General features: G+C 43.0%; 9 protein-coding genes across 9 annotated transcripts; 3 read left to right on the top strand and 6 right to left on the bottom strand.

The window, feature by feature from the left end:
• Positions 1-3,450: 3,450 nt before the first annotated feature.
• On the bottom strand, positions 3,451-4,526 carry BJY04DRAFT_115662 (uncharacterized protein). The gene is made up of 2 exons (XM_073708240.1): positions 4,294-4,526; positions 3,451-4,223 (listed from the first exon to the last, which is right to left on the bottom strand). The coding sequence occupies exons 1-2, from the start codon at positions 4,394-4,396 to the stop codon at positions 3,739-3,741; spliced, it is 588 nt and encodes a 195-aa protein (XP_073568074.1). The 5' UTR covers positions 4,397-4,526; the 3' UTR covers positions 3,451-3,738.
• Positions 4,527-4,661: 135 nt separating this feature from the next.
• Positions 4,662-7,652, top strand: BJY04DRAFT_221403 (alanine--tRNA ligase; the record flags this gene model as incomplete). The annotated part of the gene is made up of 5 exons (XM_073717108.1): positions 4,662-4,755; positions 4,824-4,969; positions 5,020-5,046; positions 5,100-5,135; positions 5,193-7,652. 5 exons carry the CDS (start codon positions 4,662-4,664, stop codon positions 7,650-7,652), a joined length of 2,763 nt encoding a protein of 920 aa, XP_073568073.1.
• Positions 7,653-7,788: 136 nt separating this feature from the next.
• Positions 7,789-8,736, bottom strand: cyp3 (putative peptidyl-prolyl cis-trans isomerase). The gene is made up of 4 exons (XM_073708239.1): positions 8,647-8,736; positions 8,364-8,509; positions 8,166-8,303; positions 7,789-8,117 (listed from the first exon to the last, which is right to left on the bottom strand). Exons 1-4 carry the CDS (start codon positions 8,708-8,710, stop codon positions 7,926-7,928), a joined length of 540 nt encoding a protein of 179 aa, XP_073568072.1. The 5' UTR covers positions 8,711-8,736; the 3' UTR covers positions 7,789-7,925.
• Positions 8,737-9,208: 472 nt separating this feature from the next.
• Positions 9,209-9,704, top strand: BJY04DRAFT_221401 (cyclin-dependent protein kinase regulatory subunit CKS1; the record flags this gene model as incomplete). Its single annotated transcript, XM_073717107.1, has 4 exons — positions 9,209-9,312; positions 9,359-9,503; positions 9,556-9,617; positions 9,668-9,704. 4 exons carry the CDS (start codon positions 9,209-9,211, stop codon positions 9,702-9,704), a joined length of 348 nt encoding a protein of 115 aa, XP_073568071.1.
• Positions 9,705-10,086: 382 nt separating this feature from the next.
• BJY04DRAFT_196613 (DsbA family protein) lies at positions 10,087-11,099 on the bottom strand. The gene is made up of 4 exons (XM_073712370.1): positions 10,805-11,099; positions 10,722-10,741; positions 10,269-10,670; positions 10,087-10,212 (listed from the first exon to the last, which is right to left on the bottom strand). Exons 1-4 carry the CDS (start codon positions 10,884-10,886, stop codon positions 10,123-10,125), a joined length of 594 nt encoding a protein of 197 aa, XP_073568070.1. The 5' UTR covers positions 10,887-11,099; the 3' UTR covers positions 10,087-10,122.
• On the bottom strand, positions 11,099-12,924 carry BJY04DRAFT_196611 (uncharacterized protein). The gene is made up of 4 exons (XM_073712369.1): positions 12,539-12,924; positions 12,200-12,486; positions 12,006-12,147; positions 11,099-11,957 (listed from the first exon to the last, which is right to left on the bottom strand). The coding sequence occupies exons 1-4, from the start codon at positions 12,658-12,660 to the stop codon at positions 11,312-11,314; spliced, it is 1,197 nt and encodes a 398-aa protein (XP_073568069.1). The 5' UTR covers positions 12,661-12,924; the 3' UTR covers positions 11,099-11,311.
• A 54-nt stretch (positions 12,925-12,978) lies between these two features.
• On the top strand, positions 12,979-14,837 carry BJY04DRAFT_196606 (DUF3844 domain-containing protein). The gene is made up of 4 exons (XM_073712368.1): positions 12,979-13,536; positions 13,599-13,777; positions 13,863-14,006; positions 14,063-14,837. The coding sequence occupies exons 1-4, from the start codon at positions 13,212-13,214 to the stop codon at positions 14,675-14,677; spliced, it is 1,263 nt and encodes a 420-aa protein (XP_073568068.1). The 5' UTR covers positions 12,979-13,211; the 3' UTR covers positions 14,678-14,837.
• BJY04DRAFT_196604 (uncharacterized protein) lies at positions 14,817-16,911 on the bottom strand. Its single transcript, XM_073712367.1, has 2 exons — positions 16,428-16,911; positions 14,817-16,373 (listed from the first exon to the last, which is right to left on the bottom strand). The coding sequence occupies exons 1-2, from the start codon at positions 16,556-16,558 to the stop codon at positions 15,224-15,226; spliced, it is 1,281 nt and encodes a 426-aa protein (XP_073568067.1). The 5' UTR covers positions 16,559-16,911; the 3' UTR covers positions 14,817-15,223.
• Positions 16,912-17,443: 532 nt separating this feature from the next.
• hscA (putative Hsp70 chaperone (HscA)) lies at positions 17,444-20,047 on the bottom strand. Its single transcript, XM_073708238.1, has 8 exons — positions 19,916-20,047; positions 19,810-19,860; positions 19,462-19,754; positions 19,157-19,390; positions 18,843-18,938; positions 18,260-18,791; positions 17,879-18,205; positions 17,444-17,825 (listed from the first exon to the last, which is right to left on the bottom strand). The coding sequence occupies exons 1-8, from the start codon at positions 19,956-19,958 to the stop codon at positions 17,557-17,559; spliced, it is 1,845 nt and encodes a 614-aa protein (XP_073568066.1). The 5' UTR covers positions 19,959-20,047; the 3' UTR covers positions 17,444-17,556.
• Between the last annotated feature and the right edge of the window lie 982 nt (positions 20,048-21,029).

Below are 21,029 nucleotides of genomic sequence, written 5' to 3'. Positions count from 1 at the left end.
AAGATAATTAGAAAGATAACTTACTAATAGCCTAGTTTATATATAATAACTTAATATATAGTATAATAAGTATGATACCTTTTAAAGCTAATTATAATTATTACTTAAATATATATAAGGAACTATTATAAAAAGAACTAGTAATAGAAAAGGCTAATCTTTTTATAAATAACTTGAAAATAATCTAATTATAATTAATAAGGGACTTAGAATTTATTAATATATAAATAGTAACTTATTATAATAAAAAAAAGATCTATAGGACTAGATCTAAAAAAAAAGAAAAAAATCTTTCTCTTATAATAAAATATCAAAATTAAGTAATTAAGTATAAAGCTAGATTATATCTACTTAGGACTATTTAAAATTAAGAAATAACTAGAACTAGTTAATTAGTAACTAAATAACTAAAATTACTAGCTTTTATAAAATATATAAACCTAGTTTTTTATATTTTATTATTAAAACTAGTATCTATTAATACTAAACTTACTAAATATATAAAAATTGAAAATATAGATAAAGTAAAATATAAAGTTAAAAAAATTTTAACTTATAAATAAGTTAGTAGTAAAACTTAATACCTAGTAAAATAAAAGAAATATAATATCTCTAAAAATACCTAGGAATCTATTAAGAACTTAATAAATTACTGAATAAAGATTTAAAAGTACTACTAAGGATCTTAAAAATAAAAAAGTTTATATTTTACTAAAATATTAAAGACTTAATTATCTAATTTAGACTAGTTAAGTCTAAAGTAATAGTAAGCTAGATAGCCTTATACTTATTAATAAAGTACTCTAGCTCTTAGTAATCCTTAGTAATTAATAAACCCTTCTTCTTAAGCTACTTAAGAAGGGTATTATTATAAGCTAATATTTTTATACTATACTCTTTATTATATTTCTTTATATAATATAATTATTTAATCTTTGCTATTACTCTCTCTAGCTCCTTCTTAATAGTATCTAATTTAATAAAGAATTTGTTATTATTCTATTTTATTTTATTTTAATCTTGCTTACTGTAAAATTACTTTTTATATTTATAACTAAATTATATATACTATATATAGTTCTTAGTAGCCAAGCTTATAATATAAAGCAAGCTAGCAAGGGTATAATACTTATAAAGGTTATTAATAGGGGCACCCTCTCCCTTAATAAAGTTAGCTTAGACCATAAATTTATTATAGTAAGGATATTTAGCCTTTAAAATCTTAGCAACTTAGGGCATATTAAATTATTATAAAAATTAAAGAAAAGAAGACCTACTAATATAAAATATAAGAACTTATACTACTTATACTTCTTAAGATAAAAGATAAAAAAGGGGGAAAATATTAAGAACCTAGCCAGGCAGGGTTATAGGACAGAAATAAGGATAGCTATCTAGGTAAGAATAGCTAGGGAAGAAGAAATAATAAATTAGTTAAGATTATAATTATAAAAAAATAATAGTTAAAAAGGGACAGGAAACTTAAAAAATAATAATTAATAAAAGATTATTATTAAAAAAAGACTACTAGCAGGAAAGGATAATAATTATAAAATAATAGTTATTATCTTAGGATAGTAAACTAGTATATCTTAAAAGTAAATTATTAAATAATAAATTAGGGGCTAAAATTAGCTTTAAATTATATAAAATTACTACTAGGGTTATTATAAGTAATAATAATTAAAAAAGTAATTATTAAGAACTATTATAAAAAATTATTATAAGAGATAGTAGTTAAGATAGTAATTTATATAAAAAGTATTTAAAAATACTTATTACTAGTATATTTAATCTTAATTATTCTTTATAATTAATATATTATTATTATTTAGAGTTACCTTTAAAAATAATAATATACTTATATAAATTACTTTATAAGTATTTTATATATAAAATACTTAGTTTTACTTATTTTAACTAAGCTTAACCTTAACTATAATTAATCTTAATACTAGTTAGATAAGATAGCTATTAAAAAAAGGATTAAATAAGTTAAGTTGAATATTATAAGCTTATAAAAGGTTACCAAGATTAGGAAGGAGTAGAAGATCTATCCTTCTATAACATTTATTAGGTTTTAAAAACTAGTTTAATTTTATTTGTAAAATATTAAATCATAAAATATTTAAGAAACATAAGGCTTAAAATAATTAATAATGTTTCATAAGCTAGTTTTATAAGATTATATTAATTTTTTATTCTAAATTTATTAAACAAACTATTCATATTTTCTTCTATATTTATATATTTCTTAAAATCATTATATATTTAAGTCTTAAGTTAATTAAGAATTAAGACTAGTTGCTTAAACCTTATAATAACTTTTTTTATATAATTTTTATTTATTATAAGCTTGTCCTTTAAGCTTTTAAATAATAAATAAAATTTTTACTTTCTTAAAAAGATATTAGAATATAAGAAACTCCTTAATATAAAAGTATATTTATATTTCTTATATTTTTTATATTATAATATTATTATTATATCAATTATTATAAATTAAGATTTATACTAGATTTCCTAGCTTTTTTAGCTCTTTCATAAGTTATTAATAATTATAATAATTAAAAAAAATACTAGTAGTATTTTTTCTAGCTACTTAAAAAATTCATTAAAGGCTGTACTAAAGTAAAATAATCTTAATTTAAGTTATTAAACGCTTTTACTTTTTATTAATAAAGAAATTATACTTATTAAAAAAAATATCATATATTTTTAGTAATATTAATCTGGTTACTTATTTTAATTTTTTTATAGCCTAACAATCTAGGTATTATATTGATCTATTATTTAAAAAAATTTTAATTACGTTCTTAAGATTCTTTATTTAATATAAAAATTAATATAATTAAAATTTAGTTTAACTAGTAATAAAAAAATATTTATTAAGGTTTTTTCTCAAGTTATTTACTAATTTTCCTTCTTATAAATAGTTATTCTTACCTTTTTCTTAATATTAATTAACTTTTAAATATCCTATAACCTGCTTTTATTTTATAATTTCAATATAATATTTTTATAATTTAATTAACTTTAATATACTTAAATTTATTATAAAAATATTATCCTAGCTAGTAAGCTATTTAAATTATTATTAGTTATTTAAAATAGAAATATCTTATAAGAAATAAAAAATATTTATTAAAGATGTTATAATATTTTTTATAAAATTTTTATTAAGTAGGTCTAGAAACATATTACTAGATATAATAATAATTTTTAAATGATTATAAAAGTTTTTATAATACTAGTTAAAAATCTTAATAAAGATTGTAAAAATTTTAAACTACTTATTTACCTATCTAAGTATATAGTAAGATAGTTGATACTTATATATATATTATTAAGGAGTAGGTAAAGATAATAATCATTTATTAAGCTTTTTTCAACACCTATCTAAAGTCCTGTCGACACTATTAAAGTGCTGAATCACGATATAATAAACAGCTCCTAATTACTTATTAAAACAACATTATTACCAAGTCCTTGTATAGGGCATCCACTGATCCAGCCCATGATACATTATATATAACTGGGTATGGCTAGATACTACATTTATATGTCTATTAAGCTAATAAGCCAATGAGATCTCGTCTCATTGTTAAAGTCCATCAGCCTAGGTAATAGGCTCTACTGTCTGCTAACTTGTTCTGAACTTCCGAAAGTGCTATCCGGCCTGATAACAACAACATTCCATAGGCTGGCAAGCTATGAAACCCATCTCAATACTCACACCTAAACATCTACATCAATATCCATCTTATCATCCAAGAACCCACTAATTTGAGAGGCTTCACCCCCACCCGCAGAAACGTGCTGTTTCCTTTTCTGTACAGCACATTCCTGTAAACCAAATTGATTCATCGATTGCCGCAATCGAGCCCTTTCTCGAGTCTCTATGATTGCCCGCCGCACCTGGTCCCTTTCCTTTGGAATGGACAGCGATTCGGGCTCCCTGTAAAGGACCATCTCGCTGCATTGACGGGCAGAGTCTGGGACCATCATCCTTTTTGATATGGAAAGTTTGTCCTCAAGACCAGGCAGGATTATCAATGGGCTGTCGAGACGCTCGACCTCAGCCAATTCCCTTTCCAGATCATGAACATAGACTCTGCTTTTTGTGTCATCTAACATCATCGCGTCATTCTGTTCAGAAAGCTTCGGTACTAGTGTTGCTATCTCCTGCCGGCTGGGAGGCAAGCGAAGTGCGGTCAACGAGCCTAAAATTGTAGGTTAACATAGGCACGTTTTTCATTTCTTAAGCCCGATATGTTAATTCCTATTGCATACCTATTTGTAAACGGTCAAACCTTTTGGCCAAAGGTTGATCATCGAGCTCTCCCTCGGCGGGGCGCTTTTTCCCGAGAACCGCAACTTCGAACTGTTGCGCCATCCCTCCAACAGTATGTTTGCAGGAAGGAACTTTTCGCGAAGATAGAATAACACAGTGTCATACTACCTCAGCTTCTGAAAAGAGTTCTCATGCATGGAAGCATTTCTGAGCGTCTTGCTTGATGCTCGGAGCCAGGTTCTCGAAGGCTCTCGGGAGTTTGACTCACCCCTCACCCCTCAGACCGAAAACTAGAACATTCGACATTTTTTACATCTTCCCTCGCTCAGCCATCCCACAACTCAGCCGAAGTGCACAACTTTTCACCATGGCCACGAACCAGCAATCCGGCACGCCTTGGACTTCGAAGGTGGTCCGCGATACCTTTCTTCAATATTTCCAGAAACATGGCCACAGATTCGGTAAGTCCGGGCGAACAGACATGATACAGCGTCGCATGTCCATCCACTAACAATATATACTATGCTAGTCGCCTCGTCTCCTGTTGCTCCCCTCTCCGATCCCACGCTGCTATTCACAAATGCCGGCATGAATCAGTTCAAGTCCATTTTCCTGGGCACAGTGAATCCGAATTCGGATTTCGCCCACCTGAAGAGCGCAGTCAATTCTCAGAAAGTTGGTATCCACGGCATATAAACTACAAAGCATGGCTAACTCCCTTCTAGTGCATCCGCGCAGGCGGAAAACATAATGTTCGTACCCTGAGCACTTTACTGTTGGCCACTGGCTAATCTCGTCCTTCTAGGATTTGGACGATGTTGGGAAGGATAGCTACCATCATGTGAGAATGTCATTCAAGCCGGGATTGCACTATTGTGCGGCTAATGGCTTTCTATAGACGTTCTTTGAGATGCTTGGCAACTGGAGTTTTGGCGACTATTTCAAGAAAGAGGCCATCCAGTATTCCTGGGAGCTGCTAACGCAAGTATATGGTCTAGATTCTAGTCGTCTGTACGTCACTTATTTTGAAGGTAACAAAGAAGGTGGCCTCGAGCCAGACTTGGAAGCTAAAGAGTTGTGGAGGACCGTGGGTGTCCCTGAAGACCATATTCTCCCCGGAAACATGAAGGATAATTTCTGGGAGATGGGAGATCAAGGCCCCTGTGGTCCATGCAGCGAGATACATTACGATCGTATCGGTGGCCGTAACGCTGCGTCCCTAGTCAATCAGGACGATCCGAACGTCCTCGAGATCTGGAACAACGTCTTTATCCAGTACAATCGTGAAACGGACGGCTCGTTGCGTTCATTACCAAACAAGCACGTCGATACGGGGATGGGGTTTGAAAGACTCGTGTCTGTCCTCCAGGACAAATCGTCTAACTATGATACCGATGTCTTCACACCCCTCTTTGAGGTAATTCAAAGCATCACTGGTGCGCGGGCTTACGAGGGCCGTTTTGGGGCTGATGATACGGACGGAATCGACACAGCGTACCGCGTTATAGCAGACCACGTTCGAACTTTGATGTTTGCGATCTCGGACGGGGTGATGCCAAACAACGAGGGCCGTGGTTATGTCATTCGCCGTGTATTGCGCAGGGGTGCACGCTACGCTCGAAAATACTTCAACGTTGAGATTGGAAATTTCTTCTCGAAAATTGTGCCGACGGTTGTAGCTCAGCTTGGCGACATGTTCCCAGAGTTAAAACAAAAGCAACAAGATGTCATGGAGATATTAAACGAGGAAGAAATATCTTTCGCCAAGACGCTTGACCGTGGAGAACGACAGTTTGAGCAGTATGCTCAGCAAGCAAAGGCCACCGGAAACCTCAAACTACACGGTGCCGACGTTTGGAGACTGTATGACACCTTCGGCTTCCCAGTCGATTTAACACAGATCATGGCCGAAGAGCGTGGACTCCAGATAGACGATGGCGAGTTTGAGGAAGCCCGCGCGAAGGCGAAGGAAGCTAGCAAAGGTCAAAAGAAAGCGACGACTGGTGTTTTGAAATTGGACGTACATGACCTGGGGAAGCTCGAAAAGATGGACAATGTGCCCAAAACAGACGACAGTGCTAAGTTTGAGAAAGGCAATATCACCTCCCAAATCAAGGCAATTTACCATGGGAAGAGCTTCCATTCGTCCACCAATGATATACCTGATTCAGAGCAAATTGGTATTATTCTCAATCGCACCAACTTTTACGCCGAGCAGGGCGGGCAGGAAAACGACACAGGACGGATCATCATTGACGGACAAGCTGAGCTTGACGTGGTTGACGTTCAGCTGTATGCGGGTTATGTCCTGCACACCGGCTATATGAAATATGGCTCCTTTGCTGTTGATGACACCGTTATCTCTGAATACGACGAGCTTCGGCGCTGGCCGATCCGAAATAATCACACCGGAACTCACATTCTCAATTTTGCCTTGAGAGAAGTCCTGGGTGATGGGATTGAGCAGAAGGGTTCGCTCGTTTCTTCCGAGAAACTGCGTTTCGATTTTTCTCACAAATCACCCATCACTGATGCTGACTTGGCCAAAATAGAGGATCTGTCAACTCAATACATTCGACGTAACGGCCAGGTGTATTCTCAGGATGTCCCCCTCTCGATAGCTCGAAAGATCGCGGGGGTGAGGGCTGTCTTTGGCGAGACTTACCCGGACCCAGTTCGTGTCGTCTCTGTTGGTGCCGACATCAATGAGATCCTCCAAAACGTCGAAGATCCGCGTTGGGAAGATGTTAGTATCGAATTTTGCGGCGGGACCCATGTTCAGAAAACAGGTGACATAAAGGATTTGGTCGTCTTAGAAGAAAGTGGAATTGCTAAGGGCATTCGCCGCATCATCGCCGTAACCGGAGAAGACGCGCATGAAGTGCAGCGAGTGGCGACTGACTTCGAGAAGCGACTGGACCACCTGGAGTCTTTGCCCTCAGGCCCGACCAAGGAGCAAAGCGCAAAACAGATACAGGTGGAGCTCAATCAGCTCTCGATCTCTGCTCTGCAGAAATCCAAGTTCCGTGAACGTTTCACGCAGATAAACAAGAGGATCCTTGATGAACAGAAGGCGCAACAGAAACTCGAGTCCAAGAAGGCCATCGAAAGCATAACATCGTACTTCGAGGCAGCAGAAAATGCGCAGAAATCATGGCTCATCGCCAAACTACCTATTTCTGCGAACTCCAAAGCTGTCAGTGAGTCCCTGACTTACGTGAAGACTAAGCTTTCCGATAAGGCCGTCTACGTTCTCGCCTCGAGTGCCAGCGACAGCCGTGTCGCCCATGGCTGTTACATCTCAAAGGTACGTCCTTACATCACATTGGTTACCTTGACAGAGTTGCACCACATCTAACCGGCTTTATTATATCTCGATAGGCATTGAATGAACAGGGAGCATCCGCCAGTGAATGGGCGGCTGCCGTTTCAAGAGCAGTCGGTGGAAAAGCCGGGGGAAAGGGTCCCACTTCCATTGGTAACGGTGTTAACCCTGATAAGGTTGATGATGCCGTAGAATTGGCGTCTGAATATCTTAGCAAGTTCAAACTGTAGTTAAGTGTCCATTGTAAGACGCATATATTTGGTGGGTGTATTCAAGTTCATTTGATCACATATAGAAGCTTTTCTTCTACATTTCACCACATTGGATAATTGCAACGTCTTGGTTAGGCTTGTCTCTCAATGTGCGGGTATTTTCAATCATCCGTACAATGTCCATTCCATCAACGACTTGGCCAAAAACAACGTGCTTGCCATTCAGAAATGGAGTCGCTGCTGTTGTAATGAAAAATTGACATCCATTTGTATTCGGACCAGAGTTCTGGGACTGTTAGTTGCATAACGAATGGCCTATATCCACGAAGCTTACAGCCATGCTTAGCAGACCTGGCCGGTCATGCCTGATATCGAAATTCTCATCTGCAAATTTTGGGGTGCCATAGATGGTACACGAGCCTGTTCCATCTCCTTGAACGAAGTCCCCTCCTTGAACCATAAAATCTTTGATCTGGCATGAGCGGTCAGCCATCTGCCAGATTGGATGACTGAACAAGCGAAATGAACTTACTACTCGATGGAATTTGCTACCTTTGTAGCCTTGTGGTCGGCCTTGGGGACCTTTGCTCTCCCCGGTACAAAACTGACGAAAGTTTTCAGCAGTTCTTGGGGTCACGTCTGCGAATAGCTCGAATTTCACACGGCCCAGGGGCTCACCTGCCAGGCATGGACGTTATTAGTATATGTTGTGTTGGGTGAGGTACAGGTCTTCCAGTATTTACAAATCCTGGCCAGTGTGACTACAGTAACTCCATTGGGATGAAAGCATCATGATTGAAGAAGGGCAAACCTACCACCAAGAGCAATGTCAAAGAAAACTATTGGATTCGATATCTGGGTCATAACTGGGTTGCTCATTTTGTCCTATGGGTGGTAGAGAAATAGAAGCTGTATGCTACCTAATTTATATTTTATATGCTACCTGTGCCCTCTTTCTATGTGTTCCGCCGGAGCACCTGGGCAGTTCCAAGACATTTGCCAAAAACAGGCTTAGCCCGCCAAGATCAAATCCCGGCCCGCAATTTCGGATTGGAGCTTGAGATGTGACAACATTCCAGCGTGATAAGCTCGATGGGCAGTAGTATCGCGACATCACAATCAAGTCACGGAAATCTCACTGGTAAGGCCTAAGACCTCTGAGCCATTTTAGGGACATATTTTCAAACTGACGTTGCTTGTTCAAGGGCTCCTACTGCGCTTGCTGATGCGCAGCTGCCCCTCCTTCAAAAAATAAACAATCACCGATTACACCTATTTAACTTTCACTCAACCTAGATAATTATTTCCGCACCAACTTGACGCTACAAGACACCTACCCCGAGACTGACAGCGCCTTAAGCGCAAGCGATTGCCCAAATGGAGATCGACCCTAGCCGGAGGAACAAGAAACCCCGCCCTTTGCTAGAATCCGAGCGCGAACGCCTCGATGAATTCATCGACTCAATTCACTACTCGGCGAGGTGGGTGACATTGCTGTCACACTACGATGGAATCTAATGAGCGCAGATACTCCGATGACCTTTTCGAATATCGTCATGTTCAACTGCCGAAAAATATGCTGAAAAAAATCCCCGCCGATTATTTCGACAGCGCTAAAGGAACACTGAAATTACTATGGGAAGAAGAATGGAGAGCTCTAGGTATCACACAGGTAAGCAAGGTGTTCCAATGCATCTTCAATGATTAAGCAGCTGATACTGCAGAAGAGTCTGGGCTGGGAACATTACGAGGTGCATGAACCAGAGCCACATATTCTTCTGTTCAAGTAAGTTCTTTGGCTGTCGCCGAGCCACTGCATACTCACAGTCCGTACAGACGCCCATTGAACTACCAGCCACCAATCTCGCAATGAATGATCTAATTCTAGCCAAACACGTTTGCAACACCCTCCATCAGAAAACATGCGGAAGGAGCGACATCATGGGGCGGCCATGCAGGAAACAAACCTCCTGCCCCATTGGCATAGTTGAGAAAGGGGCGGCTCCAGATGCGGCGGACTATGAAATAAATGCACAACAAGGAATGCTACGGGGGAACCCGATTCTCGATGCATGAGGTTCACCTTGAGATATGGTATGATTCATATAAGCAGATCTCGTCTACCACTAAACCGAGCTGGTTATTAAAAATCACATTATGCTTCTCCCATACATTTCATAACATGAGATATGCCTGGGTTTCACACCACGTTCTTGACCAGCCACTCCTCCCACTGAGTACCGGTGAAGCTACTACTGATTCCAGCTTCTTCAATGCCCTATCTCTTCGAGTCAGCGAATCCCAGGCTGGGCCTTGTCACTTAGGTCTCGCACATTGAAAAACACTGTTGGAGAAACATGAACCCCAACTACTCTGTCGGCCTGTGTTTGATGTCAGCTTGCTTAATCAATCAAGAATGATCTCATGGAGCGCCTGCCTTGACCATTAGCTTAATATCAGTGGTGACCTGGTTACCAATGTTCAATTGTCCTTCCTTATCAGGTTTTTCAGCAACCGTCAGCAGTTTCAAAATCTCATCTTTATTCACGCCGACGCTCTCTCCGATGTCTGCGAGCCTTTCATACGTCTTGTTGCGGGTCTCGTTAACAACATTGACGTCGAAAAACTCCCTTTGATGCTCAAACAAAGCGGCACTGAATTCCCAAAATTTATGCGGGGCTATTTTTAGGATCGCCGCTCCCGCTTCATGTGTCAGTGTCGATGATGGGTGCCAGGGTTGTATATGCTGGCGAAATACGACTTGCAATTTGGGCTGGTATTTCTGAATTATAACGGGACGAGCTGAGCTGTAAAAAGTCCTGAATAACTTTGCAGAGAACTGAATTTGGGCTCAGTAGAGGCAGCCTACAGATAGTATATCATGACTCACGGGACAAACGTAGTCGAGGTCTTATTTGAATGAAGTGAACCATTAGTTTTGCCCTATCTAGGATCGTATGAAGGATAACAGACAAAGTTCAAGCGTATGCTGCTGTTGCACTTGACCATCACTATGTGCCAAGCTCTGGCCAGCGAATTTAGGCGCAAGTGCCATTGTGTCTCGTTCAGTATGGTGGGTGGTGTGAGATGAGAACTGGTTCAAATTCGCTAAGATAGGTAGAAGGTCGATGGAAATGCTCGGTAATGATGTAAGAGGGGAAAATGAAATCACGCCAGAGGAGGAGAATGATTGCGTTGATGACTTTGACTTCCTTTACGTTGCTGTGCTGCAATTCGTCATCTTTCAATGTTCATAGATTGGATTCCCCTCCCGAGGGCCCTTAAGGAGCCCGCCTGGTCTCGGCGGGGTCCAGCCAAGCATATGCATACAAATCCCGCGCGTCGAGGAATGGTGAGGACTAACTAGGCTCAAGTAGATACAAATTCATCTCAAAATGCCTGGCTCAGCCCCAGCACATTATGACCGAGAAATCTATCAAACGCTCTATTATAACGCGTAATAGTAGTAGATCTAGATACTTATTTACCGCTAACAGTTGTCTTCGGTCGGGTACGACGTAACTCTCTAACATGGACGTAAAGAGACACCCACTGTGAGCTTGACAGGTGGTACTGGCCCTCCACTTCAACTCTGCAATACCCGCGAGGTCCACTAATGCCCATGGGGCCCCGGAGGTATATTGTCCCTCTTTGCCGAGGGGGTTTTTGAATCATCCGACCCTTGGTTATCTGCTTTCGGAAAGCCAGCGAGGCCGCGTGGAATTCCGTGCCAGGTCCAAAGCTTGGTAAGGGTAGCCATCGCAATATAGTCGAGATAATGGAGTGGCGACCTTGGGCGTCACTGCCAGTTCGAGTTGAACCGCCCTGAGGAGCGGGAAATTGGGGAGGTTGCGCATCCTGTTGCAATTCGTTACCTAGCCTGTCCAGCTTCTTATAGCCCAATTGTAATGAGGCTTTAGATGACGGGTTCGGAACCCCAAGTTCCTGCCCACCGATCGGGCTGCCGTCCCAAAACCTGCCCCAAAAACCTTTTAAAAATGCTGCACATGCATCTTTCACGCCCAGTGCCACGTAGATTGGCACAATTGACCTGCGGAGCGTCTCGCTACCGATGACCGACATGGGCTTTTGAACCCATGATATCCCAGACTCGCTGAATTCTATCCTGCCTGAAGGTGAGATCGTGGATATGTAGAATGAGAGGTTTTCTTACCCTGAACGGTAATAGGTATCCGGCGCACGGTCCAGATTGGCGTCGTACATAAACCAAGAATTGTACTTGGTCAACGGAGCCCCTAATTCACGGGTAAGTAGGCTTTGGGACGCCCTACTCAGGACAATGGATGCCAATTCATCTGCTCAAGTAAGGACTGAGTTGGCGCAAAATAAGTTGATTCTCCAACTCACCTGGGAGAGCCTTCACCCTCACCTCATTCTGTGCAAACTCAAGGAATTCCTGGTACTCGACATCGGACTTTTGATACACTTTGCCTTGCTCCAGCCGGGGCCAACCGACAGGAATAAAGACTGCGTCCGGACTTTGATGCTTTGTTGCTTCATCTTCTAGCGTGCGCTTTTGCGTAGGGCCACCTCGAGAATCCTCATCATCTAACGTAATTCCAGCAGGGTATAAAATGAGCTCGCTCCAAATGTGGGCTGCGGCCACATATACGAAGCATGTTGTAAGGAACTTCCTACATAATTTAGCATGCTAACGAGACCTATTTCCTGAAGATTGTTGACTACCTAGCCCATGGTCGCTTGATTTTCACATAACGAGTATTGGATGAATGTGTAAAATAACGGGCAGGTTGGCGAAATCGGAGTTGTGGTCGATGGCTAGAAAGGAGTGGTTGGAATGGGAGCATTGGTACGGCACATCTGGAGAGCTGGCACCGATCGGTCTTTGAATTTTTGCACCTGGGCAGGGTTTCGTAGAAGCGGAGTCTAGAAGCTGAAATATACTGAGACTTTGTGCTGTTTGCAGATGGGGTTTAGAGGAGCGTTTGACCTCAACGGTTTTCTGAGAAACAGAAGTCTGGCGAGCACAGTTCCAATTCTATAAGAATACGGGCGGATTCAAATTGATAGAAGCAACAAGGAAAGAAGTATGTGTATCAGTGTCAGTATTAATATCAGGAGACATATATGCAGACTGCCCCTAGTCCTAGAGCCCTGCCGTTGGTGATCCTTGCACGTGATCGACGCTCCTAAGAGGGTTCCAGCTTCGCGTCACCAACTAACAACGACGAAGCATGATTAATACTTAGCAGTACATCCAGTGCTCAAGGCATACCAAGATCAATCAACAGAAGCCTGTCGATACTGCGCGGCATTGAACCGAATCGAACTTTCGCCTATATCCAGCTGTCGACAGCCGATAGTTAAAACAAACATCCCAAATCTTGACACCTGTACCATGCGATCTCTGTTCGGCTTCCTCACTACGGTAGTCGCGGTTACTGCCGGAAGCGCTGCTTCAGAAGTATCTGTATTCACGTTTGGTGTAGAAGCTCAAAGGCAGAGCCGGGAGTACGCAGCTGTCTCGAGTGACACACTTCAGCAGTTGTTAGAGCTTCGAGGACAGTCTTCCACAACATCGACGCTAGAACCTTCAGACGAGAGTATCATCGAGCTTCTCAGCACACTATCTGGGCCTTCAAGCCGTCTGTTTCGCACGCAAGCCGTAGATGAAACTCTGGCTGCAATTGTTGTCATATTGGAAGGTCTAGGTGACGATATTGGTATGTCGACACCACTATATGCCGTGATACTTGCTTGAACTACGCTAACAGCGCAATACTAGATTCTTCACTTCGCCGCGACTACTCGGGTGGACTAGTGACTTCCGCCTTCGCCGCGGAATCGGCGAGGGATGATTTCATTGACACGCTGCTAGACGTTCGCCTAGAAGGCATTGTCGGGCTAGGCAGTGAGTACTGCTCTTTCTCCGGCGCTGGAGACACTGGAGTCAAATCGCGAGAGGTAACTACCCATACGTCCACTACAGTGTACGCTGCGCTGAACCATTGGCAATTGTGCTAACGTCCTTTCTTCGCTTATCTGCTAGACCCCAGAGCTCTGTCTTTCTGAGTATCCTGAACTCCAGTCACTTACTGAAACACACAACAATGATCTACTTCGTCAAGTCACTTTTGGCGAATCCTGGATCAACAAGGGTGAGAGAGCTGGGATCATACGGCTCGCTTTGGAGGTATAGGCCATTGGGATTGTCTAAATTCTATGAGGAGTGACTGACTTGAGTAACAGACAGATTTGACTTCCAAGGTGCCCTCCGCTTCATTAGATAGCATTGAGTCTCTCTTCTCAAGTCTGCAATCACTTGCCTTGACTGGTAAGAGAGCCACTGCAGTGGTCGTACCGGGTTCCAAGAAAACGCGAAAGCTGGCCCACTCTAGGCGAGCGTTCGACGGTTCGAAACTCGACTTGGCTACTACTAGGATCTCAACAAAGAACACCCAGCCTCATGTTTTCACGCAACGGGCAAAGGTTCCACTGGCACTTGCACCACTTTGCTATGCCTCAAACTCCACCTGCAATGAAGCAACAAATTCCTGCTCAGGACATGGCGCCTGCTACAAGAAATCCGGCTCGGAAAGCGAGGCTGGCATCGGCGACTGCTACTCGTGTCGCTGCCACGCAACCTATGTTAAGAACGAGGATGGGACTGAGCGGAAGGTCCAATGGGGAGGGTCCGCGTGCCAGAAGAAGGACATCAGCTCCTCGTTTTTCTTGATTGCGGGCGTTACTGTGACAATTATTGTGGTGGTTAGTGCTGCCATTGGAATGCTTTTCAGCGTTGGGAACACTGAACTACCTGGGGTTATTAGTGCTGGAGTTGGGGCTGTCAGAACACAGAAATGAGTCCTGTTATCATTAGGTGTTTTGAGGTTTCATGCTGCCTGGATAACCGCAAAGGAAGCATATTGGTCAAAAAATGCTTAGTGACAATATGTCCCATGTTTGTTACAACTTCCAGTAACTATACCTGCAAGTTTATCAATAAATTATTCTTACAAAGCCGTTGATAAAAACATTTCATGCTTTCGGGGAGGTACTGCTACATGGAGGATTGAGTAGGACTACAAGCATGCGGCCTTTGGAAGTTACCTATAAATTATCAGGCATGAAGTTGCAATGCAAGCTCCCAGACAAAGAGCTTGCCAGATTTCTGACCCTATGGTGAGTAGATAGTAGACGAATACAATCCAACCAGATAACGCCTGTTAGAAAGATCCCATATAGTGTGAATCAACAAACTTGTTGCCAAACATCCACAATGGTAAAACCACACCTAGTTCACCATTATGTTTCACTTGAAGACACTAATGTACTCCTCATTTACAACAATGTCAGATTGAGACCACTGGAAGTGAGCAAGTATCCCTAAAAAGTAAACATTCTGTCGAGTCAAGGATTTCGTCCAGCCTCTAGCTGGCGAGGAGTGGGCGGTGTAGCCAAACGTGAGGTATCTGTAGCTGTTGAAACCTCTCGGGTGCCGTTCCGGGGTCCAAAGCGAAAGCTGAACAGCCGTGACGAAAGGCTGGATCTTAAGGGCCGTTGCTCAGGCTGGCCGCCGCCAGTACTTTCAGGGGGCCTTTCTGGGGAACGGGGTCGTGCTTCCCAAAAGCGGCGACCTATCGTCCGTTGTCCTACGTCCCCTGTATCTGCCACTCTTGGTCTTGACCTCTCAGATAGAACCATGTGTGCCCGGAAAGGGTTGGCTCGCCCTCTAATAAGGACTGTTTGTGGTTGGTTCGGGGGAGTCATTCTTGTTGTGGTATGGCGGCTGGAACGTTCAAAGATTGGAGATGGCTCGGTAGCATCCGGACGGGGTTTGGGTGTATAATAATCAGCCTTACAAAGAGGGCAGGAGGCCCTTCGGCTTATCAGCCATGGGTCAACACAGGAAGCGTGAAAAGCATGTCCACAAGATAGACCACGTATATCATCATCGTCTTCGATGATGTCGAGACAGATTGCGCAAGAGTCTCCAGGACTAGTGGCGAGGTCTGTAGCGATGTCAACCGAAGGGATCGCATCATTATCCCTTTGTTGTATATTAGGAACCTCATGGTCTTTCATCTCTATAACTGTTCCATTCGAGCTAATTTCAGGAGACAGGAGAGCTGGTGGCGGGGAAGTTTGCATGCTCTTCTCCTCCGGTGGCAACGGTGTTTCAGCCAGATCGACAGATTTTATTAGTTGCGACGTTTGCGTGTCCAGTTTCGATTTGATGTCGGAGGTAGTTGAGTCCGATACAGTGCCTGCTGTTCGGGGAAGCTCATCTTTCAAGGTTTCTCGACCCTGCGCGGTTGCAGGAGCCGATATACCGCCAGCGGTCGATAAGCCGGCTGTCACTCGAGAATATCTCCATACTTTATACTTGACAAGAGGAAATCGCTCGTTTACTTCATCCATAGTCATGAGCTTCTTCTCTCTTCTTCGTCGGTGAGTTCGCGGCATCGCGACCAGATCTATGGGATCCCCAGTGCCCTCCCCCCGCAACTGGCGATTCCGTTGGTTATATCTGAAGCAGTACTTGACGCCGACAATTATCCTATAATTATGTATAGCGTTAGTATGAGAATAAAACCAAGAGAGTTTAACGAACCAAAGATTTGTGAAAACAACCCCGAAACCAAGGGCAACAAAAAAAAGAAGAGGCGAGCTGGTCGGGCTTGAACCCTCGTCACCAGAATCAGAGCTCGTGGCCGAGGGCACGCTGCTGGTTGTCGAAGACATCTTGAAGATGCTGAGCGACAGGATGCTGTTGGGTTCGAGATACGAAAAGGTCTCGGCGATCGATGAGTACAGCACTCTCGGTTGATGATTCGCAAGCTCGTCTTCACTTCTTTGTGACTTGGTGTAAACCCCACGCTGGAAACCCCAACATATGGTGACGGCAGTGGGATTTCAATTCATCGAGTCGAAAAGGGCAGCTCGTGGAACACCTAGAGACGAGCACCTGATCGAGCATCACTGGTAGCTGCTGCTATTAGAGCTACATATGCCCTGGCGTGTCCAAATCTTTGCGTGTCCTGGAGGTCGGTGGTCGATTCTGGGGATGTATTTCCAAACAGTCGCTCTCCGCATCTAAAGGGTTTGGGAAGGCACTGGCCTATGTGGTTTCCGATCACGGGACGATCTTACTCCTCCCCTTGCCAAGCCGCAGCGCCCTGCCTGGGCCGCGGCGAAGGATTACTTGCGAATTGGTGCCTAAGGTATCAATATTCTATTAAAATCACGGCTAATCCAATTGTATGACTTTGCGGCCTTATTCACTTAAATAAATCTTCCACGAGTCCTGTGCATATTCATCTATGCATTCTTTATTATCCAAAGTATCAGTTCGACGTCTCACTAAAATTAATATTGTATTGAGAAACGCCGTGGCTCAACAGATCATGCTTGGGTTGGAGTCAGATAGTACAGAAGCGCCGGAGCATAATAAATGCTTCCGAAATGCTTCCGAAATGCTTCCAGAATGCTTCCAGAATGAAATGCTCCCAAACTAGAATAACACTCATATGCGAGACTACAGTGTAACGGCTCTGAGGATCGTTAGAACTAGTAGGAAACGAGTAACAAAGAAATATCCACATTGATAAACTCGTCGAAATCATTAAAGCTCCCCAAGTTACCCTCACGTATAGAAATCTAGAAGATACTTTTGTAATATCACTGTGCCAGCAGGAGCTTGTACTATGCCCAAACCCAATAATTATGATACGAGACTGAGTTTACCGGGTAGCCATAGCCTTGGTAATAAGTCTCTTAAGAGCCAGCTCCTTCTTCTTGAGATCCTCCGGGGTAGAGTCCTCAATCTCGAGCTGGGCCATGGCGTCACTGAGGGCGGACTCAATCTTCTCCCTGTTGCCACGCTTGATCTTCAGGGACATTGTGGGGTCGGAGACGATCTCCTCAACGCGGGAAATGTAGGACTCGAGTTGTTGGCGAGTCTCGAATCGCTTGGTGAATTCCTCATCGCTGGACTTGAACTTGGCGGCATCTAGGTATCGCGATTAGGTCTGCATCGAAGTGAGCGGATATTTGCAAACTTACCGTCAATCATCTGCTCAATCTCGTTAGAGGAGAGCTTGCCAACAGCGTTGGAGATGGTAATGTTTGCGGTGCGTCCGGATGACTTCTCGGTAGCGGTAACCTTGAGGATACCGTTGACATCAACCTCGAAAACAACCTCAAGAGCAGCCTCTCCAGCCCTCATAGGGGGGATAGGAGCAAGAGTGAACTCTCCAAGAGAGGTGTTATCAGCACAGTTGGTACGCTCACCCTGGAAAACGGGGAACTGCACGGTGGTTTGGTTGTCCACCACAGTGGTGAAAGTCCGCTTCTTGATGGTAGGGACAGTCTGACCACGGGCAACGACGGCTATTTCAAATTAGATATTGTCACACGCGCAGATATTGTAATAAAGGGACTCACGAGCAAAAATATTGCCCTCCATAGCCACACCAAGGGACAGAGGAACGACATCCAGAAGCAGAAGATCCTGTGTCTCAGCGGACGTGGCCTTTCCGGAGAGGATACCAGCCTGCACGGCGGCACCATAGGCAACGGCCTCATCGGGGTTAATGCTCTTCTCAAGCTTCTTGCCATCGAAGAAATCACTGAGAAGCTTCTGAATACGAGGAATACGGGTGGATCCACCAACAAGAACGATCTCATCAACCTGCTTCTTCTCAAGGCCAGAGTCCTTAAGAACCTGCTGGACTGGCTCCAAAGTGCCGGAGAAAGACTTGGCGTTGAGGTCTTCAAAACGAGCACGGGTAATAGAGGTGTTGAAATCTTCACCATCGAACAGGGAATCGATTTCGACAGAGGTCTGGGTTGCGTTGGAGAGGGTACGCTTGGCACGCTCGCAGGCGGTTCTCAGGCGGCGGAGAGCCCTAGGATCACCGGAAAGATCCTTGCCAGACTTCTTCTGGAACTCCTTCTTGAAGTGCTCCAAAAGGTTCTACCACTAAAGTCAGCACTTGATTACTTGCATGAAAGACAGTCTACTTACAGTGTCGAAGTCCTGACCACCCAGATGCGTATCACCAGCAGTAGCCTTCACTGTGAAAACACCCCCCTGAATGTTGAGCAGGGACACATCGAAGGTCTGGAAGGAAGTTAGCTTAATTCTTGACAAAACAGGGAAAATCAGGGTGAGAGAAAAGCGAGAGGAAAGTGAGAGCAAAGTGAGAGCAAAGTGAGAGCAAAGTGAGAGCAAAGTGAGAGCAAAGTGAGAGCAAAGTGAGATATGTGAGATATATGTGAGAATAAAGTGAGGGAGAAGAAACCATCAATTAGGTCTATCGGGACGAGAGCAGAACTTACACCACCACCAAGATCGTAGATCAGAACGTTGCGTTCCTTTTCGGACTTGCCAGAGCCAAGACCGTAGGCAATAGCAGCAGCGGTAGGCTCGTTGATAATACGGAGAACGTTGAGGCCAGAGATGGCACCGGCATCCTTGGTAGCCTGACGCTGGTTGTCGTTGAAGTAGGCGGGGACGGTGATAACAGCCTTCTCGACCTTCTTTCCGAGCTTGGTCTCGGCAACTTCCTTCATCTGTTTGAGATTATGTTAATATACCATTGTTCACAGTACTGTAAAGCGGGATATGGCTCCTCATCACCTACCTTCATGAGAACCATGGAGGAGATCTCCTGGGGAGAGAAGGTCTTGACCTCGCCGAGGTAGTCAACCTCAACGACAGGGTTTCCACCTTGGTCAACAACCTTGAAGGGCCATGACTCGACATCCTTCTTGACAATAGGGTCCTCAAAACGTCTGCCGATCAAACGCTTGATGTCGAAGATGGTGTTCTTAGGGTTCATGGCGGCCTGGTTCTTAGCAGCCTCACCGATCAAACGCTCCTTGTCGGTGAAAGAGACGAAGGAGGGAGTGGTGTAGCTACCCTGCTCGTTGGCAACTAGATAAAAGATTGGTATTGAACTCGCGTAAGTAAAACACTCGAATGAACATACTGATCTCGACATTGGTGCCTTCGTAGTTGGCAACGCAAGAGTAGGTTGTGCCTGGGCGGAGGTCAGCCAAATCTGCAGATAGTCAAGCCGGGCGAGGCATTTTTACCAAGATCGATGCCAATGGCACCCTCGTAAACTTCGTCAGACATGCTTGCAAGGTGGTGATTTGAAAAAAGGTGCAAATGTCAGAGACGAATGGATGTTGGAGAGGGGAGGAGGGTAGGCTGAAAGATGTTATATACCCGCTTTGAAGTGGGAGCGGTAAAATTTTGGAGGGCGAAAAAATAACCCACTTTCAAATCTTTTTTTTCCCTCGCGCCCTCGGTTGGGGACCAAACCCAAAACCATGGTTGGCGGGGCTTCTGCTTAGATAATGTTTCTTGGCATTTTACCACTCTATCAGCAATCAGCTTGTTGATGTTGGGACTAGGCTGTAGATATGCCATGCCTCGTACGTCGTACATTTCCATTGTCAGTACAAAATACATACTAGTACTAGTAGGCAGGTGAAAAGCATCAGGCTTTCCTGTACATATCTATAAGCTGAAAAGAATATAGTACATTAGCAAAATAAAATCTCTGTCTTCTACAAAAGTAGCTAGGTCACAAGCCCTACATGTCCCAACCATGTCCTTGATATAGGGTTCATCCCAATCCATCCAAGTTGATTTGGAACTTTTCGGGGGACAACAACACAGAAGCTTGGATAAACAAATTGTATTAGAACTTTGCTGGGAAGTTCAGATTCTTGAAGGCTTCGAAGTACTTTCAATGCAACCCGAGGGTCAAACTTCAAGAGCTATCAGGATAGTTATATTAGGGTGCAGATGCAACTTCAACATCTATTACAGAAAGAACTTTAGAGCAATGCACAGCAATTTGTAAGCTACCAGCTCACCACTCGTTCCATGAATCTCAATTTATAGGTGGGCCGAACGATTCCAAGAGGCTCATGGGAGCTTGCCCAGCTCAGCTATGGACACAGGCCGCATGGAAAAAGTTCGAAAAGTTTCAGGAATAGACAAGGGGGCTTAACTACTACCTAAATGAAGATCTGTCTATCTTTCTGAGCACACTTTGAAGTTTCCAATCTGTTCTCATATGCAGCCAAGAAGTGTGCATATGAGATTAAGTCCACAGAAAGACGCAGAAGATTAAGGACCCGTTGGCTGGATTAGAATAACTATACTTAGACTAAGTGATTGTCTACTATTTTATCA

Source organism: Aspergillus karnatakaensis (genome assembly GCF_047715665.1).
Source record: "Aspergillus karnatakaensis strain CBS 102800 unplaced genomic scaffold BJY04scaffold_48, whole genome shotgun sequence".
NCBI lineage: Eukaryota > Fungi > Ascomycota > Eurotiomycetes > Eurotiales > Aspergillaceae > Aspergillus > Aspergillus karnatakaensis.
The sequence above is the reverse complement of the archived record's forward strand: the minus strand, read 5'-3'. Positions and strand labels throughout refer to the sequence as shown.

What these genes read in the sequence shown, in the direction of transcription:
- BJY04DRAFT_115662 (XM_073708240.1), bottom strand. Translation starts at nt 4,396, where the DNA reads ATGGCGCAACAGTTCGAAGTTGCGGTTCTCGGGAAAAAGCGCCCCGCC. An exon ending in GTTTGACCGTTTACAAATAG is followed by an intron (nt 4,224 to 4,293) that starts GTATGCAATAGG and finishes CTACAATTTTAG; the next exon opens with GCTCGTTGACCGCACTTCGC.
- cyp3 (XM_073708239.1), bottom strand. Translation starts at nt 8,710, where the DNA reads ATGAGCAACCCAGTTATGACCCAGATATCGAATCCAATAGTTTTCTTT. An exon ending in CTTTGACATTGCTCTTGGTG is followed by an intron (nt 8,510 to 8,646) that starts GTAGGTTTGCCC and finishes CATGCCTGGCAG; the next exon opens with GTGAGCCCCTGGGCCGTGTG. An exon ending in GTAGCAAATTCCATCGAGTA is followed by an intron (nt 8,304 to 8,363) that starts GTAAGTTCATTT and finishes CGCTCATGCCAG; the next exon opens with ATCAAAGATTTTATGGTTCA.
- BJY04DRAFT_196613 (XM_073712370.1), bottom strand. Translation starts at nt 10,886, where the DNA reads ATGGCACTTGCGCCTAAATTCGCTGGCCAGAGCTTGGCACATAGTGAT. An exon ending in GCAGCATACGCTTGAACTTT is followed by an intron (nt 10,742 to 10,804) that starts GTCTGTTATCCT and finishes CATTCAAATAAG; the next exon opens with ACCTCGACTACGTTTGTCCC. An exon ending in ACCTCGACTACGTTTGTCCC is followed by an intron (nt 10,671 to 10,721) that starts GTGAGTCATGAT and finishes GCCCAAATTCAG; the next exon opens with TTCTCTGCAAAGTTATTCAG.
- BJY04DRAFT_196611 (XM_073712369.1), bottom strand. Translation starts at nt 12,660, where the DNA reads ATGCTCCCATTCCAACCACTCCTTTCTAGCCATCGACCACAACTCCGA. An exon ending in ATCAAGCGACCATGGGCTAG is followed by an intron (nt 12,487 to 12,538) that starts GTAGTCAACAAT and finishes TAAATTATGTAG; the next exon opens with GAAGTTCCTTACAACATGCT. An exon ending in GAGGGTGAAGGCTCTCCCAG is followed by an intron (nt 12,148 to 12,199) that starts GTGAGTTGGAGA and finishes TTACTTGAGCAG; the next exon opens with ATGAATTGGCATCCATTGTC.
- BJY04DRAFT_196606 (XM_073712368.1), top strand. Translation starts at nt 13,212, where the DNA reads ATGCGATCTCTGTTCGGCTTCCTCACTACGGTAGTCGCGGTTACTGCC. An exon ending in AGGTCTAGGTGACGATATTG is followed by an intron (nt 13,537 to 13,598) that starts GTATGTCGACAC and finishes GCGCAATACTAG; the next exon opens with ATTCTTCACTTCGCCGCGAC. An exon ending in TCATACGGCTCGCTTTGGAG is followed by an intron (nt 14,007 to 14,062) that starts GTATAGGCCATT and finishes CTTGAGTAACAG; the next exon opens with ACAGATTTGACTTCCAAGGT.
- BJY04DRAFT_196604 (XM_073712367.1), bottom strand. Translation starts at nt 16,558, where the DNA reads ATGTCTTCGACAACCAGCAGCGTGCCCTCGGCCACGAGCTCTGATTCT. An exon ending in GTTGTTTTCACAAATCTTTG is followed by an intron (nt 16,374 to 16,427) that starts GTTCGTTAAACT and finishes ACATAATTATAG; the next exon opens with GATAATTGTCGGCGTCAAGT.
- hscA (XM_073708238.1), bottom strand. Translation starts at nt 19,958, where the DNA reads ATGTCTGACGAAGTTTACGAGGGTGCCATTGGCATCGATCTTG. An exon ending in TGCCATTGGCATCGATCTTG is followed by an intron (nt 19,861 to 19,915) that starts GTAAAAATGCCT and finishes ACCTCCGCCCAG; the next exon opens with GCACAACCTACTCTTGCGTT. An exon ending in CCTCCATGGTTCTCATGAAG is followed by an intron (nt 19,391 to 19,461) that starts GTAGGTGATGAG and finishes AATCTCAAACAG; the next exon opens with ATGAAGGAAGTTGCCGAGAC.